The 23,827-nt window shown below is 42.9% G+C and overlaps 1 protein-coding gene across 6 annotated transcripts in view; it reads left to right on the top strand.

The window, feature by feature from the left end:
• Positions 1–23,827, top strand: part of NAP1L4 (nucleosome assembly protein 1 like 4) — a 63,742-nt gene that overhangs the window by 13,632 nt on the left and 26,283 nt on the right. For all 6 annotated transcript variants that reach the window (XM_079928629.1, XM_079928630.1, XM_079928632.1 and 3 more), the window contains exons 2-5: positions 5,639–5,669; positions 6,115–6,173; positions 14,695–14,794; positions 17,640–17,781. In XM_079928629.1, the coding sequence (XP_079784755.1) occupies positions 5,639–5,669; positions 6,115–6,173; positions 14,695–14,794; positions 17,640–17,781 (332 nt within the window). The remainder of the gene's footprint in view (positions 1–5,638; positions 5,670–6,114; positions 6,174–14,694; positions 14,795–17,639; positions 17,782–23,827) is intronic.

Here is a 23,827-nt window from a genome sequence, read left to right as displayed (position 1 = left end):
CCTCCAGATACATTGGCCAAAAGGAGTGCTCTGGTTCTTCTGAATCTTAGATCTACATTTGGGACTCATAAATTCTCACCCTTCGAAATAGTCACGGATGGCCAAAGCATTTAGCCTCTGCTTTGTTTGACCCCACAATAAAAGGTTACATACTTCACATTTTGCAGGGGTCTAAGATCCATTGAGAATAATCGTGCTGTAGTAGAGCAGTCTTTCTGCAGTGTGCTCCCTGGAGATGAAGATGTCAGTTTACAGCCTGGAGACTTCAACTACTGGAAGAGACCTATGCATAAAGACTCCCTCCTCCCTCACTGGAAGGACTTCTCCCAGGTGTTTCTGACTAATCCCTGTGCCACGAAGCTCCCAGAGTTAGACTTCTGGATTCATGTGTCCCATCTTAGAAAGGACCCCAAACCTGAGTGGACCTGCAGCCCAACTCAAGACTGAAAGCTAAGAATTTCTAAGGACTGAAGCAGACAGCTTTCCAGAGATCAGAGATATCCGGCCCAGGCCTGTGAAACCTGTTTCAGCCAATTCTGTATCACTCAGCCAAGTCATGCTGCTATAGTTGTAATTGTCCTTTCTTTGGCCTCCTTGCCGCCCTCTAGCTTGGCTGTAATGCACCCCTTTGCTCCCACCTTACAAGAACTCTCATTCCACCAACCTTACTGATTGCTGGTGATGATGAACCTGAACTGGAGGCCTGGCCATTATCCTTAGAAGGGTGGTGAAACCTGTCTGGCAGAGATACAAGGTTTTCCTTTGGCATCTTTGTGGCTATACTTAAATTGGCACCTGACATTACAGCATTCCATTGGGTGCCCCACCCCTAAAGGAATCCCTCTCACTTAAGCCTGGACTCTTACCGAAAAGCTTTCCAGTGTTCCAGAAGCATTAATGGGACTGGTGAATCTCTAGGCTACCTCCTGCACCCTTGTAACACTTGTATGTGATTCAGATGGCCATGGGTTCATTCCCCACTGGAATCTAGGAGACTGACGTCTCCTCCAGCATGTATCTCTTCGGTGGGGTGATGAAAATTTTAACGATACAGGGAGTAGAAAGCTGATGTGCTTTCTTCAGTGGCGCCTCATGGGGAGCTGAACAGAGATCTGTTGAGTGGTAGGAACTAATTCACTCTAGCTTGTCCCTGGCAGATCCCCAGCCTCCATCAGAACCTCACCCACAGTAACCAAACTCACCTGTTCCTCCAAATGTATTGAAATTTAAGATATTCCTCTAACTATCCTCACGGTGCTAAACAGAACCACTTATCATGCGTTGTTTATAAATGACTGATTTTGATCATGAGATCTCTTTTATTCCAGGAAAAGAAAAAACCCTGTCTTTAGAAAACACTGGTTATTTCCTTCTGTGTGGAAGGAATGCATACCCCACACTTGCCCTAAATGGGAAGTGCGCTTGGAGCCCTGTCCTCACTCCTGATGCTGGAGTTGGGAAAACCCTGCCTTCCATCGCCCTTGGGCCCAATCTGGGTTCCTTCTCCTGCCGTCTTGAGAGAGCACATCGTAGCTGGGATGGATACAATTTTGGGTGGATGCCTACAGATACGCTCCTGGTAGATAGAAAGGGATTTGCCCTTTGGACTTTTTCCCTTGAGTTGGAGTAGCAGAACTTGAAAAGGCAGTTAAGAATCTCATCAGATTCATGGCTGCTACCTTAATGCTTATGTCAGAGCTTTTGAGTATCAACAAACTCAAGTAGACAGCCTAGCAGAAGTTGTCTTACAAAACTGCAGAGCCCTAAACGTCCACACTGCATAGCATGGGGGAACCTGTGCCCTGCTTGAGGAAGAATGCTGGGGGGTTTTTTGTTTTTTAAAATTTTATTTATTTACTTATTTATTTTTGGATGTGTTGGGTCTTCATTGCTGCACGCGGGCTTTCTCTAGTTGCGGTGAGCAGGGGCTACTATTCGTTGCGGTGCACAGGGTTCTCATAGCGGTGGCTTCTCATTGCAGAGCACGGGCTCTAGGTGCGTGGGCTTCAGGAGTTGTGGCACACGGGCTCCGTAGTTGTGGCTTGCGGGCTCTAGAGCACAGGCTCAGTAGTTGTGGCTCTAGAGCGCAGGCTCAGAAGTCTTGGGGCTTCCCTGGTTCTTAACCAGGGAAGTCCCAAGAATGCTGTTTTTATGTTAACAAATCGGGAAAAGTAACACAAGACTGAAAGTAGTGAAAGAGGGCTTCCCTGGTGGCTCGGTGGTTGAGAATCTGCCTGCCAATGCAGGGGACACGGTTTCGAGCCCTGGTCCGGGAAGATCCCACATGCCACGGAGCAACTAAGCCCACGTGCCACAACTACTGAAGCCCGTGCGCCTGGAGCCCATGCTCTGCAACAAGAGAAGCCACCGCAATGAGAAGCCCATGCACTGCAACAAAGAGTAGACCCTGCTTGCCACAGCTAGAGAAAGCCCGCATGCAGCAACGAAGACCCAACGCAGCCAAAAATAAATTAATTAAAAAAAATAATAAAAATAATGGAAGATAATATCAAACTATTAACTGAAATAGGCCATACCGCCGGGACCTGGGCCATTTTTGACCTATTAAATATAGGCAGCTGGGGAAACAGGTTGAGAAGTTTATTCTAGTCAGTAGCTATAATTGGACTTCTGGCCATGGGAATAATCCACATGGTTAAATTTCTCCTGTTTTGTATCAGCAGGCAAATGTCTTTCTCCCAGGTGTATGTACAAAATAAAGTTGTTTTTCCTGTAACTACAAAATAAAGGCTTATCCTGAAGCTCAGCTGACCATGGAAACTGAACTGACCACGTGAGAGGAACATAACTGAGGTTCCCCATTTCTCAATTGTTTTGTTAAAATGAGGCCAAGTATCTGCTTGCTGTTTTCCTCTTCCGTGGGATGAGACATCTGAGGATGGTCCTCCTCAGCTCCGAGAGACCCATAATCCACGTGCAGCTAATGGTGCCTCTGACTAAGTGAGATACCCACACAGTAAGACTGACGAGCAGTGCTTTTTGTGAAAGAGTTTAATCAAAAGGGGGGATGTGAAAGGATTTTAATCTAAAATGGAACGGAAGGATGTGAAATGGAGAATCTCTGGCGCATGCACCCTCAGAAAACATGTACCCTCAGAAAACAAAGATGGTGGGACTGATTTCCCATAAATGCTTGACTTATGAGAGATCGAAATTTATCCTCCAACCGGTGAGCATCTGCCAGGAATTTCTCCGCATCTTGGAACCACTTGCTGCATGGTCCCTAATTGGATTTTCCCCTTTTGCACTCTTTGCCCAAAGAAGCACCCCACCCCAAGCCTTCAGTGAACTCACCTGTAGCTCGCTTCAGTATGTGTGTCCTGAATTGCAGTTTCTCTGCTGTTCCCAAATAAACTCTATTTCTGGTAACTGGAGTTTGCCTTAGTTTACCTCCTTTCTTTTAGGTTGAAAGAGACCCCAATCCACACCTTACTAGCCAGGTAACCTTGGGTTAGTCACCTCACCCTTCCCATCCTCAGTGTCCTGTGCACTGGGGATGCACCCTCCCTGCCAGAGTTGCTGTGGGTATAAATTGTGGGAAATTGCCTGTCACATGGGGACCTTGCTAGTACAGAAGGTGTTGGAATTAGGTGTGTGGCTTGACTGGGTGGGGAAAACGGGACTTTGTCCGTTAAGCTGGCAGTGACAGCTGCTGCAAGAGAGAGCAGTTGGTGTGTGTGGTCTACACAGAAGGTGCTGGTGGACATAATTGTTAGACAATGGAGACTTTAATTACATAGCCAAATTGTAGTTGGTTTCAGTGTGTAACCAGTTTGGCAGTAGGTGTCAGTATCCATTCCTATTCTCTGACCCAGAAATCCTACAGTCACAATCCTACTATTGCCATATAAAGAATTACTTGGGATGGGAAGCCATGTAAACTAAGATGTGTTCATGTAGATGTTATCCGAAGTATATCAGGGGGGAAATCTTCAGTATTTAACAACTGGTAAAAGGTAAGTGTATTAGCTCTTAAAATGTTGTCATCAGATGTTATTTTGAAGACCTGCCTGTCTCATGTTTTGCATTTGTAATATATGAAAAAGCAGGAATATAAGCTTGGGAATCGGGCTTCCCTGGTGGTGCAGTGGTTAAGAATCCCCCTGCCAATGCAAGGGAGATGGGTTCAAGCCCTGGTCCAGGAAGAGCCCACGTGCCGCGGAGCAACTAAGCCTGTGCGCCACAACCACTGAGCCTGCACTCTAGAGCCCGCGAGCCACAACTACTGAGCCCGCGTGCCACAAGTACTGACGCCCGCGTGCCTAGAGCCTGTGCTCCGCAAGAAGAGACGCAACCGCAATGAGAAGGCCGCACACCGCAACCAAGAGTAGTCCCCGCTCACTGCAACTAGAGAAAACCCGCGCGCAGCAACGAAGAACCAACGCGGCCAAAAATAAATACATTTATTTATTTAAAAAAAAAAAAGATAAAGCTTGGGAATAGCCCGGGTGCGGCTGTATGGATGCAGCAGATTGCGGAGGAGCTAAGCTGGGAGGTGTAGGAATTCGGGTTTCTGTGTGGAGTGACTTTGGACTCAGCAGAAGGTGATGGGGACCGTTGGAGGGTTTTTCCTCTCCTGATTTTCATTTGTTTCCTTAAATCATTTAGCTTTTTGAAAAAGATAATGTAACATTTATGTAGTGTTTCGAATTTTTAAAGTACTTACAATGTTTTATTTTGAAATAGAATTACCTAAGAAAGATGCACTTAAAACAATCGTAGTTCATACATTCCATTTGGAGCTGTATTTCCTAACTGAAGCGTTATTGTTCTCTTTGACCCTGAAGCAGTGATGAAGGGGCCTGGGCTTTGCTCAGATACCTAAGAATGAGTCATCGACCAGTTGTCAGCTTGAAACCACCCCTCAGAGGGGCATCTGAAGTGGATTTACGACATCTAGGACTAAGGAAATGTGATCTCCAAGCCTGACTGTTTTTAGCTCTGCATTTAGATAGGGCTTTGAAATTGTACTAATATCAAGTTCTGTTTAAGTCATAAATGTCTTAGAACCCACCTTTAATATTTATAGGTAGAAAGTCACCTAATCCGGAGATAATCTTTTTTTATATGTCTCTTGTAAAAGTGGGATCATAATTGAGTGTATTACATGATGTTTTTACACAAGTACTGCATCTTCAGTGTAGAAGTAGTAGAACACACAGAATAAACAAAATTTTAAAATCATTCTGAGTTAGGGTTTGAAAGGCAATGTGAGCACCAGTAAATTCTTTGAATTGCTCTAAAATAATTGGTCTAGCATAAATAAATGTTCCTGTTTCTGAAACTTACTATAGACATAAGGCAAGTTAAAATTGATGAATTGTCTTTATTCTGAAGTCTGGTCATTTTAGTGCCAACAAGAGAAATTTTTTATGAGTAAATGTGCTTGCACTGAAAGACGTATAAGTTTTTCATTTGATGAGTTTTCACAAGTGTGTGTATGCAAGTAACCAGTACCCCATTCAAGGTCTTGACATTTCCATCACCCCAGAGCAGTCCCTCTTGCCCCTCCTTACGAGGTCCTCATCCCCCACTGAAAATCACTGTGAAAAGAGTACATTTGAAAATTTTTTTGTCTGTGAATTTTTAGTAATGTTAATTCTTTTTTAATTTGTAGGAGATAAAAACATTCAGATGGCAGATAACAGGTAAGCCAAAATGGACTTTGTTTATTGGAGTTTAAATTTTAGTTGGTGAGCAAGAGGCAAGCCTTATTTCTGTAAACATCATTAGGTGCTCCAGGTGATGGCTCTTTTTTTCCCTCTGTGTTTTTGAGCCCATAAAGAACTTGCTTTAGATGTGAAAAGTGTGTCATATATTGATACTAAAAACCTTTATGTTTTTAGAGACTTTGTGTGGCTGTCCCACAGAACCACTGTGGGCACTGTCCTAACAGCTTGGCAAGGTGGTTTTTTTTAATAACGGTGAGGAAAGTATTTCATAGGTAACACGTGTGTGTCTGTAGTTGTCTTCTGCTCAAATCTGAAGTTACTGTGGAGACACCTCTTAATGTGTTAAATAAGAAAAACACCATTGTGGTATTTATCTGTGAAACTTTTTTTAGAGTAATACTTTTTAAATATATTGTTTTAGTTTTTCAGATGGGGTTCCTTCAGATTCCTTGGAAGCTGCTAAAAATGCAAGTAATACAGGTCAGTTCGCTGCACATGGGAAAGTGAACCGTTGGAGAGTTTGCGTGCAGAGCAGGGAGGCTCCTACTCAAACCTCGGAAATCAAGTGAATAGCACAGTGCACCTCTACCTGCCGTCTCTCGCTGTTAGCGCTGATTACCAGGCGCTCAGGCTTTTTTCACCTGTGCCTTTACTTCTCTTCCCGTGATTATTCTGAAGCACGTCCCAGATATCATATTATTTTGATATGATCATAAATTCATAGATATATTACTTTTCCTCCATTTTCTTTTTTTTTTTTAATACATTTATTTATTTATTTTTGGCTGCGTCGGGTCTTCGTTGCTGTGCACGGGCTTTCTCTAGTTGCAGCAAGCGGGGGCTGCTCTTCGTTGCAGTGCGCAGGCTTCTCATTGCGGTGGCTTCTCTTGTTGCGGAGCACGGGCTCTAGAGCGCATGCTCAGTAGCTGTGGTGCGCGGGCTTAGTTGTTCCATGGCATATAGGATCTTCCTGGACCAGGGCTCGAACCCATGTCCCCTGCATTGGCAGGCGGATTCTCAACCGTTGCGCCTCCAGGGAAGGCCCTTTCCTCCGTTTTCAAGTATTTATCTATGCTTGTTTTTCCCTCTGAACTGTTTGAAAGCAAGTTGTGGATATTCTGGCTTTTTCTTCCTAAAACAATTTAGTATAAATTTCCTAAAAACTAGGATAAAGTCTCATAACCACAGTGCCATTACCACAACCAAGAAATTTAATGTCGGTCCAATACTATTAGCTAATGTACAGTCATGTTCATATTCTCCTGGTTTTCTCAGCATTTCTTTTACCTCCATACCCCACACTCAAATCCAGAGCTGGCCGAGGATCACATATCACGTTTAGTTCTGTCCCCTTTATTCTAGAGTTATCTCCCCACCTTTTTTACCCTTCCTCGCAGGGACACATCAGCAGGCTGTGTGCTCCAGCTGTCTTGTAGAATGCTCTGGATGGGTCTCGTGGTTTTCTCCTCACTAGATTCAGGGTAGATGTCTTGGCAAGACGAGCACATAGGCGACCTGATGGAGTGGAATGCAGTTAGGCCTGTGATGGGGCTCCCGAGAGTGCTGACGTGGTGAAGACAGTGTCTGCCGGTCTCTGCCCTTAGGGTCCTTGGAGTAAAGAAGCTGTTGGGCACCCTGCGGGAATCCTGTTCTCCGTAAGACTCTTACGTAGGGATTCGGGCACCACTGATGATCCTTGCTGAATGCGTGATGACGTTGGTGGTCACCAAAGGGTGTTTTTCTAATCCTATCAATCTAACATATTAACATCTATTAAAGAAATACTTCCCTATTCCCCCGCTACCCCATTTTAATGTTACTATAGACTCATGGATTAGCTTTTTATTCAGTGTTTAATCATTTGCCATCATTATTCTTTTTTTAATAAATTAATTATTTTATACAGCAGGTTCTTATTAGTCATCCATTTTATAAACATCAGTGTATACATGTCAATCCCAATCGCCCAATTCATCACACCACCAGCCCCACTCCCCGCCGCTTCCCCCCTTGGTGTCCATACGTTTGTTCTCTACATCTGTGTCTCAATTTCTGCCCTGCAAACCAGTTAATCTGTACCATTTTTCTACGTTCCACATATATTTGTTAATATACAGTATTTGTTTTTCTCTTCCTGACTTCACTCTGTATGACAGTCTCTAGATCCATCCACATCTCTACAAATGACCCAATTTCGTTCCTTTTTATGGCTGAGTAATGCTCCATTGTATATATGTACCACATCTTCTATATCCATTCATCTGTCGATGGACACTTAGGTTGCTTCCATGTCCTGGCTACTGTAAATAGTGCTGCAGCAAACACTGGGGTGCATGTGTCTTTTTGAATTATGGTTTTCTCTGGGTATATGCCCAGTACTGGGATTGCTGGGTCATATGGTAATTCTATTTTTAGTTTTTTAAGGAACCTCCATACTGTTCTCCATAGTGGCTGTATCGATTTACATCCCCACCAACAGTGCAAGAGGGTTCCCTTTTCTCTACACCCTGTCCAGCATTTGTTTGTAGATTTTCTGATGATGCCCATTCTAACTGGTGTGAGGTGATACCTCATTGTAGTTTTGATTTGCATTTCTCTAATAATTAGTGATGTTGAGCAGCTTTTCATGTGCTTCTTGGCCATCTGTATGTTTTCTTTGGAGAAATGTCTATTTAGGTCTTCTGCCCATTTTTGGATTGGGTTCTTTGTTTTTTTAATATTGAGCTGCATGACCTGTTTATATATTTTGGAGATTAATCCTTTGTCCATTGATTCGTTTGCGAGTATTTTCTCCCATTCTGAGGGTTGTCTTTTCGTCTTGTGTATGGTTTCCTTTGCTGAGCAAAAGCTTTTAAGTTTCATTAGGTCCCATTTGTTAATAGTGGATCGAAAAAGATCTTGCTGTGATTTATGTCAGAGTGTTCTTCCTATGTTTCTAAGAGTTTTATAGTGTCTGGTCTTACATTTAGGTCTCTAACCCATTTTGAGTTTATTTGTGTGTATGGTGTTAGGGGGTATTCTAATTTCATTCTTTTACATGTAGCTGTCCGGTTTTCCCAGCACCACTTATTGAAGAGACTGTCTTTTCTCCATTGTATATTCTTGCCTCCTTTGTCATAGATTAGTTGACCATAGGTGCATGGGTTTACCTCTGGGCTTTCTATCTTGTTCCGTTGATCTGTGTTTCTGTTTTTGTGCCAGTACCATATTGTCTTGATTACTGTAGCTTTGTAGTATAGTCTAAAATCAAGGAGTTTGATTCCTCCAGCTCCTTTTTTTCCCCTGAAAACTGCTTTGGCTCTTTGGGGTCTTTTGTGTCTCCATACAAATTTTAAGATTTTTTGTTCCAGTTCCGTAAAAAATGCCATTGGTAATTTGATAGGGATTACACTGAATCCGTAGATTGCTTTGGGAAGTATAGTCATTTTCACAGTATTGATTCTTCCAATCCAAGAACATGGTATATCTCTCCATCTGTTGGTATCACCTTTAATTTCTTTCATCAGTGTCTTATAGTTTTGTGCATACAGGTCTTTTGTCCCCCTGGGTAGGTTTATTCCTAGGTATTTTCTTCTTTTTGTTGCAGTGGTAAGTGGGAGTGTTTCCTTAATTTCTCTTTCAGATTTTTCATCATTAGTGTATAGGAATGCAAGAGATTTCTGTACGTTAATTTTGTATCCTGCTACTTTACCAAATTCATTGATTAGCTCTAGTAGTTTTCTGGTGGCATCTTTAAGGTTCTCTATGTATAGGATCATGTCACCTGCAAACAGTGACAGTTTGACTTCTTCTTTTCCAATTTGAATTCCTTTTATTTCTTTTTCTTCTCTGATTGCCGTGGCTAGGACTTCCAAAACTATGTTGAATAATAGTGGTGAGAGTGGACATCCTTGTCTTGTTCCTGATCTTAGAGGAAATGCTTTCAGTTTTTCACCATTGAGAATGATGTTTGCTGTGGATTTGTCATACATGGCCTTTATTATGTTGAGGTAGGTTCCCTCTCTGCCCACTTTCTGGAGAGCTTTTATCATAAATGGTGTTGAATTTTGTCAAAAGCTTTTTCTGCATCTATTGAGATGATCATAATGGTTTTTATTCTTCAGTTTGTTAATGTGGTGTATCACATTGATTGATTTGCTTATATTGAAGAATCCTCGCTTCCCTGGGATAAATCCCACTTGATCATGGTGTATGATCCTTTTAATGTGTTGTTGGATTCTGTTTGCTAGTATATTGTTGAGGATTTTTCCATCTATATGCATCAGTGATATTGGTCTGTAATTTTCTTTTTTTATAGTATCTTTGTCTGTTTTTGGTATCAGGGTGACGGTGATGGTCTCATAGATTGAGTTTGGGCGTGTTCCTTCCTCTGCAGTTTTTTGGAAGAGTTTGAGAAGGATGGGTGTTAGCTCTTCTCTAAATGTTTGATAGAATTCACCCGTGAAGCCATCTGGTCCTGAACTTTTGTTTGTTGGAAGATTTTTAATCACAGTTTCAATTTCATTACTTGTGATTGGTCCGTTCATATTTTCTATTTCTTCCTGGTTCAGTCTTGGAAGGTTATACCTCTCTAAGGATTTGTCCATCTCTTCCAGGTTGTCCATTTTATTGGCATAGGGTTGCTTGTAGTAGTCTCTTAGGATGCTTTGTATTTCTGTGGTGTCTGTTGTAACTTCTCCTTTTTCATTTCTAATTTTATTGATTTGAGTACTCTCCCTCTTTTTCTTGATGAGTCTGGCTAATGGTTTACCAATTTTTTTTATCTTCTCAAAGAACCAGCTTTTAGTTTTATTGATCTTTGCTATTGTTTTCTATATTTCTATTTCATTTATTTCTGCTCTGATCTTTATGATTTCTTTCCTTCTGCTAACTTTGGGTTTTGTTTGTTCTTCTTTCTCTGGTTCCTTTAGGTGTGAGGTTAGATTGTTTATTTGAGATGTTTCTTGTTTCTTGAGGTAGGCTTGTATAGCTATAAACTTCCCTCTTAGAACTGCTTTTGCTGCATCCCATAGGTTTTGGATTGTCATGTTTTCATTGCCATTTGTCTCTTGGTATTTTTTAATTTCCTCTTTGATTTCTTCAGTGATCTCTTGGTTATTTAGTAACGTATTGTTTAGCCTCCATGTGTTTGTGTTTTTTACGTTTTTTCCCCTGGAATTGATTTCTAATCTCATAGTGTTGTGGTCAGAAAAGATGCTTGATGTGATTTCTATTTTCTTAAATTTACTGAGGTTTGATTTGTGACCTAAGATGTGATCTGTCCTGGAGAATATTCCATGAGCACTTGAGAAGAAAGTGTAATCTGCTGTGTTTGGATGGAATGTCCTATAAATATCAATTAAATCTATCTGGTCGGGCTTCTCTGGTGGCGCAGTGGTTGAGAGTCCGCCTGCCGATGCAGGGGACACGGGTTTGTGCCCCGGTCCGGGAAGCTCCCACATGCCGCAGAGCAGCTGGGCCTGTGAGCCATGGCCGCTGAGCCTGCGCGTCTGGAGCCTGTGCTCCGCAACGGGAGAGGCCACAACAGTGAGAGGCCCGTGTAACGCAAAAAAAAAAAAAAATCTATCTGGTCTATTGTGTTGTTTAAAGCTTGTGTTTACTTACTAATTTTCTGTTTGGATGATCTGTCCATTGGTGTAAGTGAGGTGTTAAATTCCCCCACTATTGTGTTACTGTCGACTTCCTCTTTTATAGCTGTTAGCAGTTGCCTTATGTATTGAGGTGCTCCTGTGTTAGGTGCATATATAATTGTTATATCTTCATCTTGGATTAATCCCTTGATCATTATGTAGTGTCCTTCCTTGTCTCTTGTAACATTCTTTATTTTAAAGTCTGTTTTATCTGATATGAGTATTGCTACTCCAGCTTTCTTTTGATTTCTGTTTGCATGGAATATCTTTTTCCATTCCCTCGCTTTCAGTCTGTATGTGTCCCTGGGTCTGAAGTGGGTCTCTTGTAGACAGCATATATATGGGTCTTGTTTTTGTATCTATTCAGCGAGCCTGTGTCTTTTGGTTGGAGCATTTAATCCATTCACGTTTAAGATAATTATCGATATGTATGTTCTTATTACCATTTTCTTAATTGTCTTGGGTTTGTTTTTGTAGGTCCTCTTCTTCTCTTGTGTTTCCCACTTAGAGAAGTTCCTTTAGCAATTGTTGTAGAGCTGGTTTGGTGGTACTGAATTCTCTTAGCTTTTGCTTGTCTGTAAAACCTTTGATTTCTCTATCAAATCTGAGTGAGATCCTTGTGGGGTAGAGTAATCTTGGTTGTAGGTTCTTCCCTTTCATCACTTTAAATATATCATGCCACCCCCTTCTGGCTTGTAGAGTTTCTGCTGAGAAATCAGCTGTTAATCTTATGGGAGTTTCGTTGTATGTTATTTGTCGTTTTTCCCTTGCTGCTTTCAGTCAATTTTTTTTGTCTTTAATTTTTACCAGTTTGATTACCGTGTGTCTCGGCATATTTCTCCTTGGGTTTATCCTGTATGGGACCCTCTGTGCTTCCTGGACTTCGGTGGCTGTTTCCTTTCCCATGTTCGGGAAGTTTTCGACTATAATCTCTTCAAATACTTTCTCGGGTGCTTTCTGTCTCTCTTCTCCTTCTGGGACCCCTATAATGCGAATGCTGTTGCGTTTAATGTTGCCCCAGAGGTCTCTTAGGCTGTCTTCATTCTTTTCATTCTTTTTTCTTTATTCTGTTCCGCAGCAGTGAATTCCACCATTCTGTCTTCCAGGTCACTTCTCTGTTCTTCTGCCTCAGTTATTCTGCTGTTGATTCCTTCTAGTGTATTTTTCATTTCAGTTATGGTGTTGTTCATCTCTGTTCTTTAATCGTTCTAGATCTTTGTTAAACATTTCTTGCATCTCCTCCATCTTTGCCTCCATTCTTTTTCCGAGGTCCTGGATCATCTTCGCTATCATTATTCTGAATTCTTCTTCTGGAAGGTTGCCTATCTCCACTTCATTTAGTTGTTTTTCTGGGGTTTTATCTTGTTCCTTCATCTGGTACATAGCCCTCTGCCTTTTCATCTTGTCTGTCTTTCTGTGAATGTGGTTTTTGTTCCACAGGCTGCAGGATTGTAGTTCTTCTTGCTTCTGCTGTCTGCCCTCTGGTGGATGAGGCTATCTAAGAGGCTTGTGCCAGTTTCCTGATGGGAGGGACTGGTGGTGGGTAGAGCTGGGTGTTGCTCTGGTGGGCAGAACTCAGTTAATCCGCTTGTTTACTGATGGGTTGGGCTGGGTTCCCTCCTGTTGGTTGTTTGGCCTCAGGCGACCCAACACTGGAGCCTACCCAGGCTCTTTGGTGGGGCTAATGGTGGACTCTGGGAGGGCTCACCCCAAGGAGTACTTCCCAGAACTTCTACTGCCAGTGTCCTTGTCCCCCTGGTGAGCCACAGCCATCCCCCACCTCTGCAGGAGACCCTCCAACACTAGCAGGTAGGTCTGGTTCAGTCTCCCCTGGGGTCACTGCTCCTTCCCCTGGGTCCCGATGGGCACACTACTTTGTGTGTGCCCTCCAAGAGTGGAGTCTCTGTTTCCCCCAGTCCTGTCAGAGTCCTGTAATCAAATCCCGCTAGCCTTCAAAGTCTGATTCTCTAGGAACTCCTCCTTCCCTTGCTGGATCCCCAGGTTGGGAAGCCTGACGTGGGGCTCAGAACCTTCCCTCCAGTGGGTGGACTTCTGTGGTATAAGTGTTCTCCAGTTTGTGAGTCACCCACCCAGCAGTTACGGGATTTGATTTTACTGTGATTGCACCCCTCCTACCATCTCATAGTGGCTTCTCCTTTGTCTTTGGATGTGGGGTGTCTTTTTGGTGAGTTCCAGCGTCTTCCTGTCGATCATTGTTCAGCAGTTAGTTGTGATTCTGGTGTCCTCGCAGGAGGGAGTGAGCGCACGTACTTCTACTCCCCCATCTTCCCTCACTGTCCATCGTTATTCTTTTTTGTGTGCAGATTGTCCCATTTGCCAATGGGGTCCCTGTAAGCTGGCTTCTGTGTCCTTTTGCTGCGTCCCCGTCCATTTTGAGTTCTCTGTAGCTTTGTGGCATAGGCGATGGTCCATTTTCCCTTGAACTTTCCTTTCCCCAGACCTGGAATCTACATTTATGCAAGGAGGCCTGTATCTTTTAGTTGGGACAGAGATTTAAAAACCAAAATATAAATCCCATCTGCCATTATTTCTAGACCTTTCAGTGGCCAGAACTAGCGATGTGTGTTTGTGTATATGTTTAGTATTTACATACAGTTTTGCATATACACAGTTACATATGTTTTATACACATACACGGTGCTTCATGTTAATGATTGGGATTGTAGTTAAAAGGTAAGATTGAGCGCATACACGTTGTATTCAGCTTGCCCGCATCACTGTCTTACAAAAGGTGGGGGAGAACTCTAGGTCTGCGCTGCCTTTTGAGTCGGGTGAGGGCCCTAAGTTTGGGTTTCCAGACAGTGTCGCTGAGAGGGAATCTTTTCAACACAGAGCCTGTGCCGCGAGCCAGGTGTGAACCAGTGTGTGGCACAGCTGACCTCCCTCTCAGCGTCGTGTTTGTTCTTCAGGAGTCGGTACAGTGTGTGTGAGATGTCGAGGTCGCAGGGCAGAGGGGCGGGGGCTCCTGGGAGGAGGCGGGTTTGGGCAGGAGGGCAGGGTGGGTGAAGGTGGAGGCAGAGAGCTCCTGGAAGGTCTGATGCCCCCAGGGAGCTGGTGGGAGTCGCGCTTTCCTGAGTTGGGGCACAAGTGCGCGCTGATTTCCTGAGCCACGGGCACCTTGTCCCCGTCCTCGGCTTCCGGAAGGGAGGTAGACTGCCTGAACTTAGCAAGTGACAGTGTCCTCGGACCTCGGAGGGGACTGGGGCTTGTGCCGCTGAGGTGAGGAGCAGAACTCTCCAGGTACCCCGGTGTGTTTGTAACCATCCCCTCAGTGATTAACACGGAGGATCGAATGCCTTTACAAGTAAATGTTTTTGAAACAGATGTTGTTTCTTTTTAACTCTTGATAGAAAAGCTCGCAGACCAGGTGATGCAGAATCCTCAAGTTTTGGCAGCTTTACAGGAACGACTTGACAGTGTCTCCCACACTCCTTCGAGCTACATCGAGACGTAAGTATGCTGCGAGGGAGACGACGCAACTTTAAGAGACAAAGAATAAACCTCTCCTGGTTCCTTAGACTAGGAATAAGTATGTTTTTCATTCAGTAGACCTTGCCTGCTGAGAGCCAGGCTCTGGGGTCCCGAAGGTGACTGCAGGGGTCAGAGCCTGGTAGAGGCTACAGGCCTGTGAGGGCCAGGGTGGTGCGGTGTGTCAAGTTATGGGCGAGTGTACGGTGCCAGCCTGCAGGGTGAGAGGCCTTCACAGGTCCCGTGAGCAGGCGGACTGGGGCGTCAGCAGGGGGCGGAGGTGCAGGCAGATGGGGGCAGTGCTTTCTCTTCACGGTGGCTCCTGGTTCGCTAAGAGACCCAGTCCTGCCCGGCTCACCTATGTGAGCCTGCAACAGCGAAACGTGGCTTATTTGGACGAGGTCTGTGTCTTTGTTGTACTGCACAGTGAACACCGTAAGGATGCCCACCCTCCAGGCCCTTGGACTGCTCGTCTCGGGGCCTCAGCTGCTCCGGGCTTCCCTCCTCCGGTCAGTGCACGGCTGCGTCTCAGAGAGTCACCCCGCACACACACTGGCTGGCCCACGCGGGGCTGGGGACAAGGGGGCACAGAGGGGGCACGCTTGGGGTCTGCTCTGCCCGTAGAGAGGGTTCTTCCGGGGGGTGACCTAGTGGGGAAGGTGGGGTGTGGTGATGCTGGGTGCAGGTAGGAGAGCTGAGTGTAAGTGGTGCTTTCTAGTTTCTGGCTTCAGAAACTGGGTGAATGGGGTGGGCAGCATTCACTGAGAGGAAATGGGGGAGGGGAACAAGGTTTTGTGCGATAGAATTAGTTCCACGTTCCATGCTGTACGTGACGTGCCTGTTGTGGGGAGAAGAATGGTGTGTAGTTACTCTTACTGTCTGGAGGCTGGCTGGGGAGGATATCTGGGTTCAGTTGGCTTAGAGGTCCTTGTATTTTTACTCCATTAGGAAGATTAGAAAGTTAGGAAATAACGTTAGGTTGTGTAATTAACGTAGAAAAGAAGTACAGATGTTAATGTATTCAGCGTTACTAAATTCTTACTCTGCTTTTTCCTTGTTCTCTAACTAGCAGTAGTTCTAGAACGATTTCTGTAGTTGGCAGTCTGCAGTGAAGGACCTTTGTCCAAACTGAGGTTGCCGTGGGTATGATTACACCAGGACAGGGTCCTTTGTGATTCAAGGCTTTTCTACTGCACTTGACCCTCTGTATCCACGGGTTCCCTGGGTTGTAGATTTGCAGATTCAACCAACTGTGGATCAAAAATATTGGGGGAAAACTTTTCCAGAAAGTTCCAGAAAGCAAAACTTGAATTTGCCTCACGCCAGCAACTATTTACATAACATTTACATTGTATTAGGTATGGTAAGCAATCTAGTGCTGATACATAGTATACGGGAGGATGTGCTTAGTGTGCAAACACTATACCATTTCATATGAGGGACTTGGGCATCCATGGGTTTTGATATTCACAGGGTTCTGGAACCAGTCCCCCTTGATGGCTGTATTTTCTAAACAGTGCTGTGCTTGGGAGCTGCCTGGTACTGTATACCATTAGACTAATGCCAGCCCTGCCCTTGAGGAGTCAGCCCACGTGGAGGAGGACTCAGAGGGCAGGACCCAGGCCCACCAAGGGGGATAGTGTGGGTCTTTGTGGGGCCCAGGAGTCTGCTCTTGTTTTTAAAAAATTAATTTATTTGGTTGCACCGGGTCTTAGTTGCGGCAGGCGGGCTCCTTAGTTGCAGCATGTGGGAGCTAGTTCCTGACCAGCGATGGAACCTGGGCCCCCTGCATTGGGAGAGCAGCGTCTTAACTAACCACTGCACCACCAGGGAAGTCTGCAGTAGTCTGCTCTTTGTTCCAGATTGTGACTCAGGACTTCAGGTTAAACAAATGATTTTAATGGGTTTAAAATGTTTTTTCCCTTCTGATTTATAAAAGTAAGGCATACAAACTAAAATGTTTCTTAGAAGGTAAAAAGTATCAAAGGGCTAAGGAGCTGGTAGTTGTCTGACTCTAGACTAGAATGCACGCCTTGTCTCTGTCGTCTCTGGTTTTTCCCTTGCTGTGTCAGCAGGAGCTCGTCCTGTGGTGCTGAGTATTCCTTGAGGACACGGTTGTGGACAGGCCGTTTTAATCCTGCTCATCTTGTCATTGTTCCCAGTCTTTCACTTTTACAAATAATACATCAGTGGTCACTCCAGCACATAAACATTTGGTTATTTCCTTAGGATAAATTCTTAGAAGTAGATGCAAAGAATATTTTCAAGGTTCTTGTTTACCCTTAAGAAAGATGAGTCAATTAGAGGGCCTCTGCCCTCAGCCTCATCAAACCTGGGAATTTCTAAAATTTTCTTCTCTCTTTTATTTAAAAAAATTTCTTTGACTGCACCTCGAAGCTTGCGGGATCTTACTTCCCCGACCGGGGGTTGAACCAGGCCCTCAGCAGTGACAGTGCAGAGTCCTAAGCACTGGACTGCAGGGAAGTCCCCCCTGGGAATTATTTTTTAATTGCCAATTTGGTAAGGAAGAGACAGCAGTTCTTTTAAATTTACATTCTTTTGGCTATTTCATGAGATTGGACCTTTCTTCCGTGTTTCATTACCTGTATTTTTTGTGAATTATCTTTCAGCTTCCTCCTCCGCCACCGCCCTGCTTTTGGTGGGGGGGGCGGGGAGGTGGTGTTTGTCCTTAATGATTTTTAGGAGCTCGTTTTCATGGTAAGGGTGTTAATTCTATGTTAATGTTAATTTATTTTAGTAAAAAATAAGCATGCCGCCTTATTTTGCAGGCATATGGATGTTTTATTTTTTATTCCCTCTCTTTTAGTTTACCTAAAGCAGTAAAAAGAAGAATCAACGCACTGAAACAGCTTCAGGTGAAATGTGCTCATATAGAAGCCAAGTTCTATGAAGAAGTTCATGACTTGGAAAGAAAGTATGCAGCGTTATACCAGCCTCTCTTTGACAAGGTAGGGGACTCTGTTAGTACACTTAATTAGTATATTTCAGAAAGTTCTTCAGGCAGAACATCCAGATGTACCCAGTGAATCATTGAATGTTACTCTTTTTTTTTTTTTTTTGACATCTTCATTGGAGTATAATTGCTTTACAATGGTGTGTTAGTTTCTGCTGTATAACAAAGTGAATCAGCTATACATATATCCCCGTATCTCCTCCCTCTTGCCTCTCCCTCCCACCCTCCCTATCCCACCCCTCTAGGTGGACACAAAGCACCGAGCTGATCTCCATGTGCTATGCGGCTGCTTCCCACTAGCTATCTGTTTTACATTTCATAATGTATATATGTCCATGCCACACTCTCACGTCGTCCCAGCTTACCCTTCCCCCTCGCAGTGTCCTCAACTCCATTCTCTATGTCTGCGTCTTTATTTCTGTCCTGCCCCTAGGTTCTTCGGAACCATTTTTTTTTTAGATTCCATATATATGTGTTAGTGTACGGTATTTGTTTTTCTCTTTCTGACTTACTTCACTCTGTATGACAGACTCTGGGTCTATCCACCTCACTACAAATAACTCAATTTCGTTTCTTTTTATGGCTGAGTGATATTCCATTGTATATATGTGCCACATCTTCTTTATCCATTCATCTGTCGATGGACACTTATATTGCTTCCATGTCCTGGCTATTGTAAATAGAGCTGCAGTGAACATTGTGGTACATGGCTCTTTGAATTATGGTTTTCTCAGGGTATATGCCCGGTAGTGGAATTGCTGGGTCGTATGGTAATTCTATTTTTAGTTTTTTAAGGAAGCTCCTTGCTGTTCTCCATAGTGGCTGTATCGATTTACATTCCCACCAACAGTGCAAGAGGGTTCCCTTTTCTCCACATTTATTGTTTGTAGATTTTTTGATGATGGCCATTTTGACTGGTGTGAGGTGATACCTCATTGTAGTTTTGATTTGCATTTCTCTAATAATTAGTGATGTTGAGCATCCTTTCATGTGTTCGTTGGCAATCTGTATATCTTCTTTGGAGAAATATCTATTTAGGTCTTCTGCCCATTTTTGGATTGGGTTGTTTTTTTTGTTTGTTTTTTTTTTGCGGTACACGGGCCTCTCACTGTTGTGGCCTCTCCCGTTGCAGAGCACAAACTCAGCGGCCATGGCTCACGGGCCCAGCCGCTCCACGGCATGTGGGATCTTCCCGGACTGGGGCACGAACCCATGTCCCCTGCATCGGCAGGCGGACTCTCAACCACTGCGCCATCAGGGAAGCCTGTTTTTTTTTGATATTGAGCTGCATGTACTGCTTGTAAATTTTGGAGATTAATCCTTTGTCAGTTGCTTCATTTGCAAATACTTTCTCACATTCTGAGGGTTGTCTTTTCATCTTGTTTATGTTTTCCTTTGCTGTGCAAAAGCTTTTAAGTTTCATTAGGTCCCATTTCTTTATTTTTGTTTTTATTTTCATTTCTCTAGGAGGTGGGTCAAAAAGGATCTTGCTATGATTGATGTCGTAGAGTGTTCTGCCTATGTTTTCCTGTAAGAGTTTGATAGTGTCTGGCCTTACATTTAGGTCTTTAATCCATTTTGAGTTTATTTTTGTGTATGGTGTTAGGGAGTGTTCTAATTTCATTCTTTTGCATGTAGCTGTCCAGTTTTCCCAGCACCACTTACTGAAGAGGCTGTCTTTTCTCCATTGTATATTCTTGCCTCCTTTATCAAAAACAAGGTGACCGTAGGTGCGTGGGTTTATCTCTGGGCTTTCTATCCTGTTCCATTGATCTGTATTTCTGATTCTGTGCCAGTACCATACTGTCTTGATTACTGTAGCTTTGTAGTATAGTCTGAAGTCAGGGAGCCTGATTCCTCCACCTCCGTTTTTCTTTCTCAAGGTTGCTTTGGCTCTTTGGGGTCTTTTGTGTTTCCATACAAATTGTGAAATTTTTTGTTCTAGTTCTGTGAAAACGCCATTGGTAGTTTGATAGGGATTGCATTGAATCTGTAGATTGCTTTGGGTAGTATAGTCATTTTAATAATGTTGATTCTTCCAATCTAAGAACACCGTATATCTCGCCATCTGTTTGTATCATCTTTAATTTCTTTCATCGTCTTATAGTTTTCTGCATACAGGTCTTTTGTCTCATTTGGTAGGTTTATTCCTAGGTATTTTCTTCTTTTTGTTGCAGTGGTAAATGGGAGTGTTTCCTTAATTTCTCTTTCAGATTTTTCATCACTAGTGTATAGGAATGCAAGAGATTGCTGTGTGTTAATTTTGTATCCTGCTACTTGACCAGATTCATTGATTAGCTCTAGTAGTTTCCTGGTAGCATCTTTTGGATTCTCTACGTATCGTATCACGTCATCTGCAAACAGTGACAGCTTTACTTCTTCTTTTCCAGTTTGGATTCCTTTTATTTCTTTTTCTTCTTTGATGTAGCTAAAACTTCCAAAGCTATGTTGAATAATGGTGAGAGTGGACAACCTTGTCTTTTTCCTGATCTTGGAGGAAATGGTTTCAGTTTTTCACCATTGAGAATGATGTTGGCTGTGGGTTTGTCATACATGGCCTTTATTATGTTGAGTTAAGTTCCCTCTATGCCTACTTTCTGGAGAGTTTTTATCAAAAGTGGGTGTTGAATTTTGTTGAAAGCTTTTTCTGCATCTATTGAGATGATCATATGGTTTTTCTCCTTCAATTTGTTAATATGGTCTATCACATTGATTGATTTGCATATATTGAAGAATTCTTGCATCCCTGGGATAAACCCCACTTGATCATGGTGTATGATCCTTTTAATGTTCTGTTGGATTGTTTGCTAGTATTTTGTTCAGGATTTTTGCATCTATGTTCATCAGTGATATTGGCCTGTAGTTTTTTTTCTCTGTGACATCTTTGTTTGGTTTTGGTATCAGGGTTATGGTGGCCTCGTAGAATGAGTTTGGGAGTGTTCCTCCCTCTGCTATATTTTGGAAGAGCTTGAGAAGGATAGGTGTTAGCTCTTCTCTAAATGTTTGATGGAATTTGCATGTGAAGCCATCTGGTCCTGGGCTTTTGTTTGTTGGAAGATTTTAAATCACAGTTTCAATTTCAGTGCTTGTGATTGGTCTGTTTATATTTGCTATTTCATCCTGGTACAGTCTCGGAAGGTTGTGCTTTTCTAAGAACGTTTCCATTTCTTCCACGTTGTCCATTTTATTGGCATAGAGTTGCTTGTAGTAATCTCTCATGATCCTTTGTATTTCTGCAGTGTCAGTTGTTACTTCTCCTTTTACATTTCTAATTCTATTGATTTAAGTCTTCTCCCTTTTTTTCTTGATGAGTCTGGCTAATGGTTTTACAAGTTTGTTTATCTTCTCAGAGAACCAGCTTTTAGTTTTATTGATCTTTGCTATGGTTTCCTTCATTTCTTTTTCATTTATTTCTGATCTGATCTTTATGATTTCTTTCCTTCTGCTAATTTTGGGGGGTTTTTTGTTCTTTGTCTAATTGCTTTAGGTGTAAGGTTTGGCTGTTTATTTGAGATGTTTCTTGTTTCTTTTTTTTTTTTTTTTTTTTTGTGGTACGCGGGCCTCTCACTGTTGTGGCCTCTCCTGTTGCGGAGCACAGGCTCCGGACGCGCAGGCTCAGCGGCCATGGCTCACGGGCCCAGCCGCTCCGCGGCATGTGGGATCTTCCCGGGCCGGGGCGCAAACCTGTGTCCCCTGCATCAGCAGGCGGACTCTCAACCACTGTGCCACCAGGGAAGCCCTGTTTCTTGTTTCTTGAGGTAGGATTTTATTGCTATAAACTTCCCTCTTAGAACTGCTTTTGCTGCATCCCATAGGTTTTGGGTCGTCGTGTTTTCATTGTCATTTGTTGCTAGTTATTGTTTTATTCCCTCTTTGATTTCTTCAGTGATCTCTTGGTTATTTAGTAGCGTATTGTTTAGCCTCCATGTATTTTGGTTTTTTTTACATATTTTTCCCTGTAATTGATATCTAGTCTCATAGCATTGTGGTTGGAAAAGATACGTGATATAATTTCAGTTTTCTTAAATTTACCAAGGCTTGATTTGTGACCCAAGATATGATCTACCCTGGAGAATGTTCCATGAGCACTTGAGATGAAAGTGTATTCTGTTGTTTTTGGATGGAATGTCCTATAAATATCAAGTCCATCTTGTTTAATGTATCATTTAAAGCTTGTGTTTCCTTATTTATTTTCATTTTGGATGATCTTCTGTCCATTGGTGAAAGTGAGGTGTTAAAGTCCCCTGCGATGATTGTGTTACTGTCGATTTCCCCTTTATGGCTGTTAGCATTTGCCTTATGTATTGAGGTGCTCCTGTGTTGGGTGCATAAGTATTTACAGTTGTTATATCTTCTTGGATTGATCCCTTGATCATTATGTAGTGTTCTTCTTTGTCTCTTGTAATAGTCTTTATTTTAAAGTCTATTTTGTCTGATACGAGAATTGCTACTCCTGCTTTCTTTTGATTTCCATTTGCATGGAATATCTTTTTCCATCCCCTCAGTTTCAGTCTGTATGTGTCCCTAGGTCTGAAGTGGGTCTCTTGTAGACAGCATGTATACAGGTCTTGTTTTCATACCCATTCAACCAGTCTGTGTCTTTTGGTTGGAGCATTTAATCCATTTACATTTAAGGTAGATATCAATATGTATGTTCCTATTACCATTTTCTTAATTGTTTTGGGTTTGTTATTGTAGGTCTTTTCCTTCTCTTGTGTTCATGCCTAGAGAAGTTCTTTTAGCATTTGTTGTAAAGCTGGTTTGGTGGTGCTGAATTCTCTTCACTTTTGCTTGTCTGTAAAGGTTTTAATTTCTCTGTCAAATCTGAATGAGATCCTTGCCGGGAAGAGTAATCTTGGTTGTAGGTTTTCCTCTTTCATCACTTTAAATATGTCCTGCCACTCCCTTCTGGCTTGCAGAGTTTCTGCTGAAAGATCAGCTATTAACCTTATGGGGATTCCCTTGTATGTTATTTGTTGTTCTTCCCTTGCTGCTTTTAATATTTTTTCTTTGTATTTAATTTCTGATAGTTTGATTAATATGTGTCTTGGCGTGTTTCTCCTTGGGTTTATCCTGTATGGGACTCTGCACTTCCTGGACTTGATTGACTATTTCCTTCCCCATATTAGGGAAGTTTTCAACTATAATCTCTCCAAATATTTTCTCAGTCTCGTTCTTTTTCTCTTCTTCTTCTGGGACCCCTATAATTCGAAAGTTGATGCGTTTAATGTTGTCCCAGAGGTCTCTGAGACTGTCCTCAATTCTTTTCATTCTTTTTTCTTTGTTCTGCTCTGCAGTAGTTATTTCCACTATTTTATCTTCCAGGTCACTTATCCGTTCTTCTGCCTCAGTTATTCTGCTATTGATTCCTTCTAGAGAATTTTTAATTTCATTTATTGTGTTGTTCATCAGTGTTTGTTTGCTCTTTAGTTCTTCTAGTTCCCTGTTAAACATTTTTTGTATTTTCCCCATTCTATTTCCAAGATTTTGGATCATTTTTACTATCATTACTCTGAATTTTTTTTCAGGTAGACTGGCTATTTCCTCGTCATTTGTTTGGTCTGGTGGGTTTTTACCTTCTTCATCTGCTGTGTATTCCTCTGTCTTCTCATTTTGCTTAACTTACTCTGTTTGGGGTCTTCTTTTCGCAGGCTGCAGGTTCGTAGTTCATGTTGTTTTTGGTGTCTGCCCCCAGTGGCTAAGGTTCGTTCAGTGCGTTGTGTAGGCTTCGCGGTGGAGGGGACTGGTGCCTGTCTTCTGCTGGATGAGCCTGGATCTTGTCTTTCTGGTGGGCAGGTCCACGTCTGGTGGTGTGTTTTGCGGTGTGAACTTAGTATGATTTTGGGCAGCCTCTCTGCTGATGGGTGGGGTTGTGTTCCTGTCTGGCTAGTTGTTTGGCATGGGGTGTCCAGCACTGGAGCTTGCTGGTCGTTGAGTGGAGGTGGGCCTTAGCGTTGAGTTGGAGATCTTTGGGAGAGCTTTCGCCGTTTGATATTACGTGAGCCTGTGAGGTCTCTGGTGGACCAGTGTCCTGAACCCTC

Source organism: Stenella coeruleoalba (assembly GCF_951394435.1).
Source record: "Stenella coeruleoalba genome assembly, chromosome: 8".
Classification (NCBI taxonomy): domain Eukaryota; kingdom Metazoa; phylum Chordata; class Mammalia; order Artiodactyla; family Delphinidae; genus Stenella; species Stenella coeruleoalba.
The sequence above is the reverse complement of the archived record's forward strand: the minus strand, read 5'-3'. Positions and strand labels throughout refer to the sequence as shown.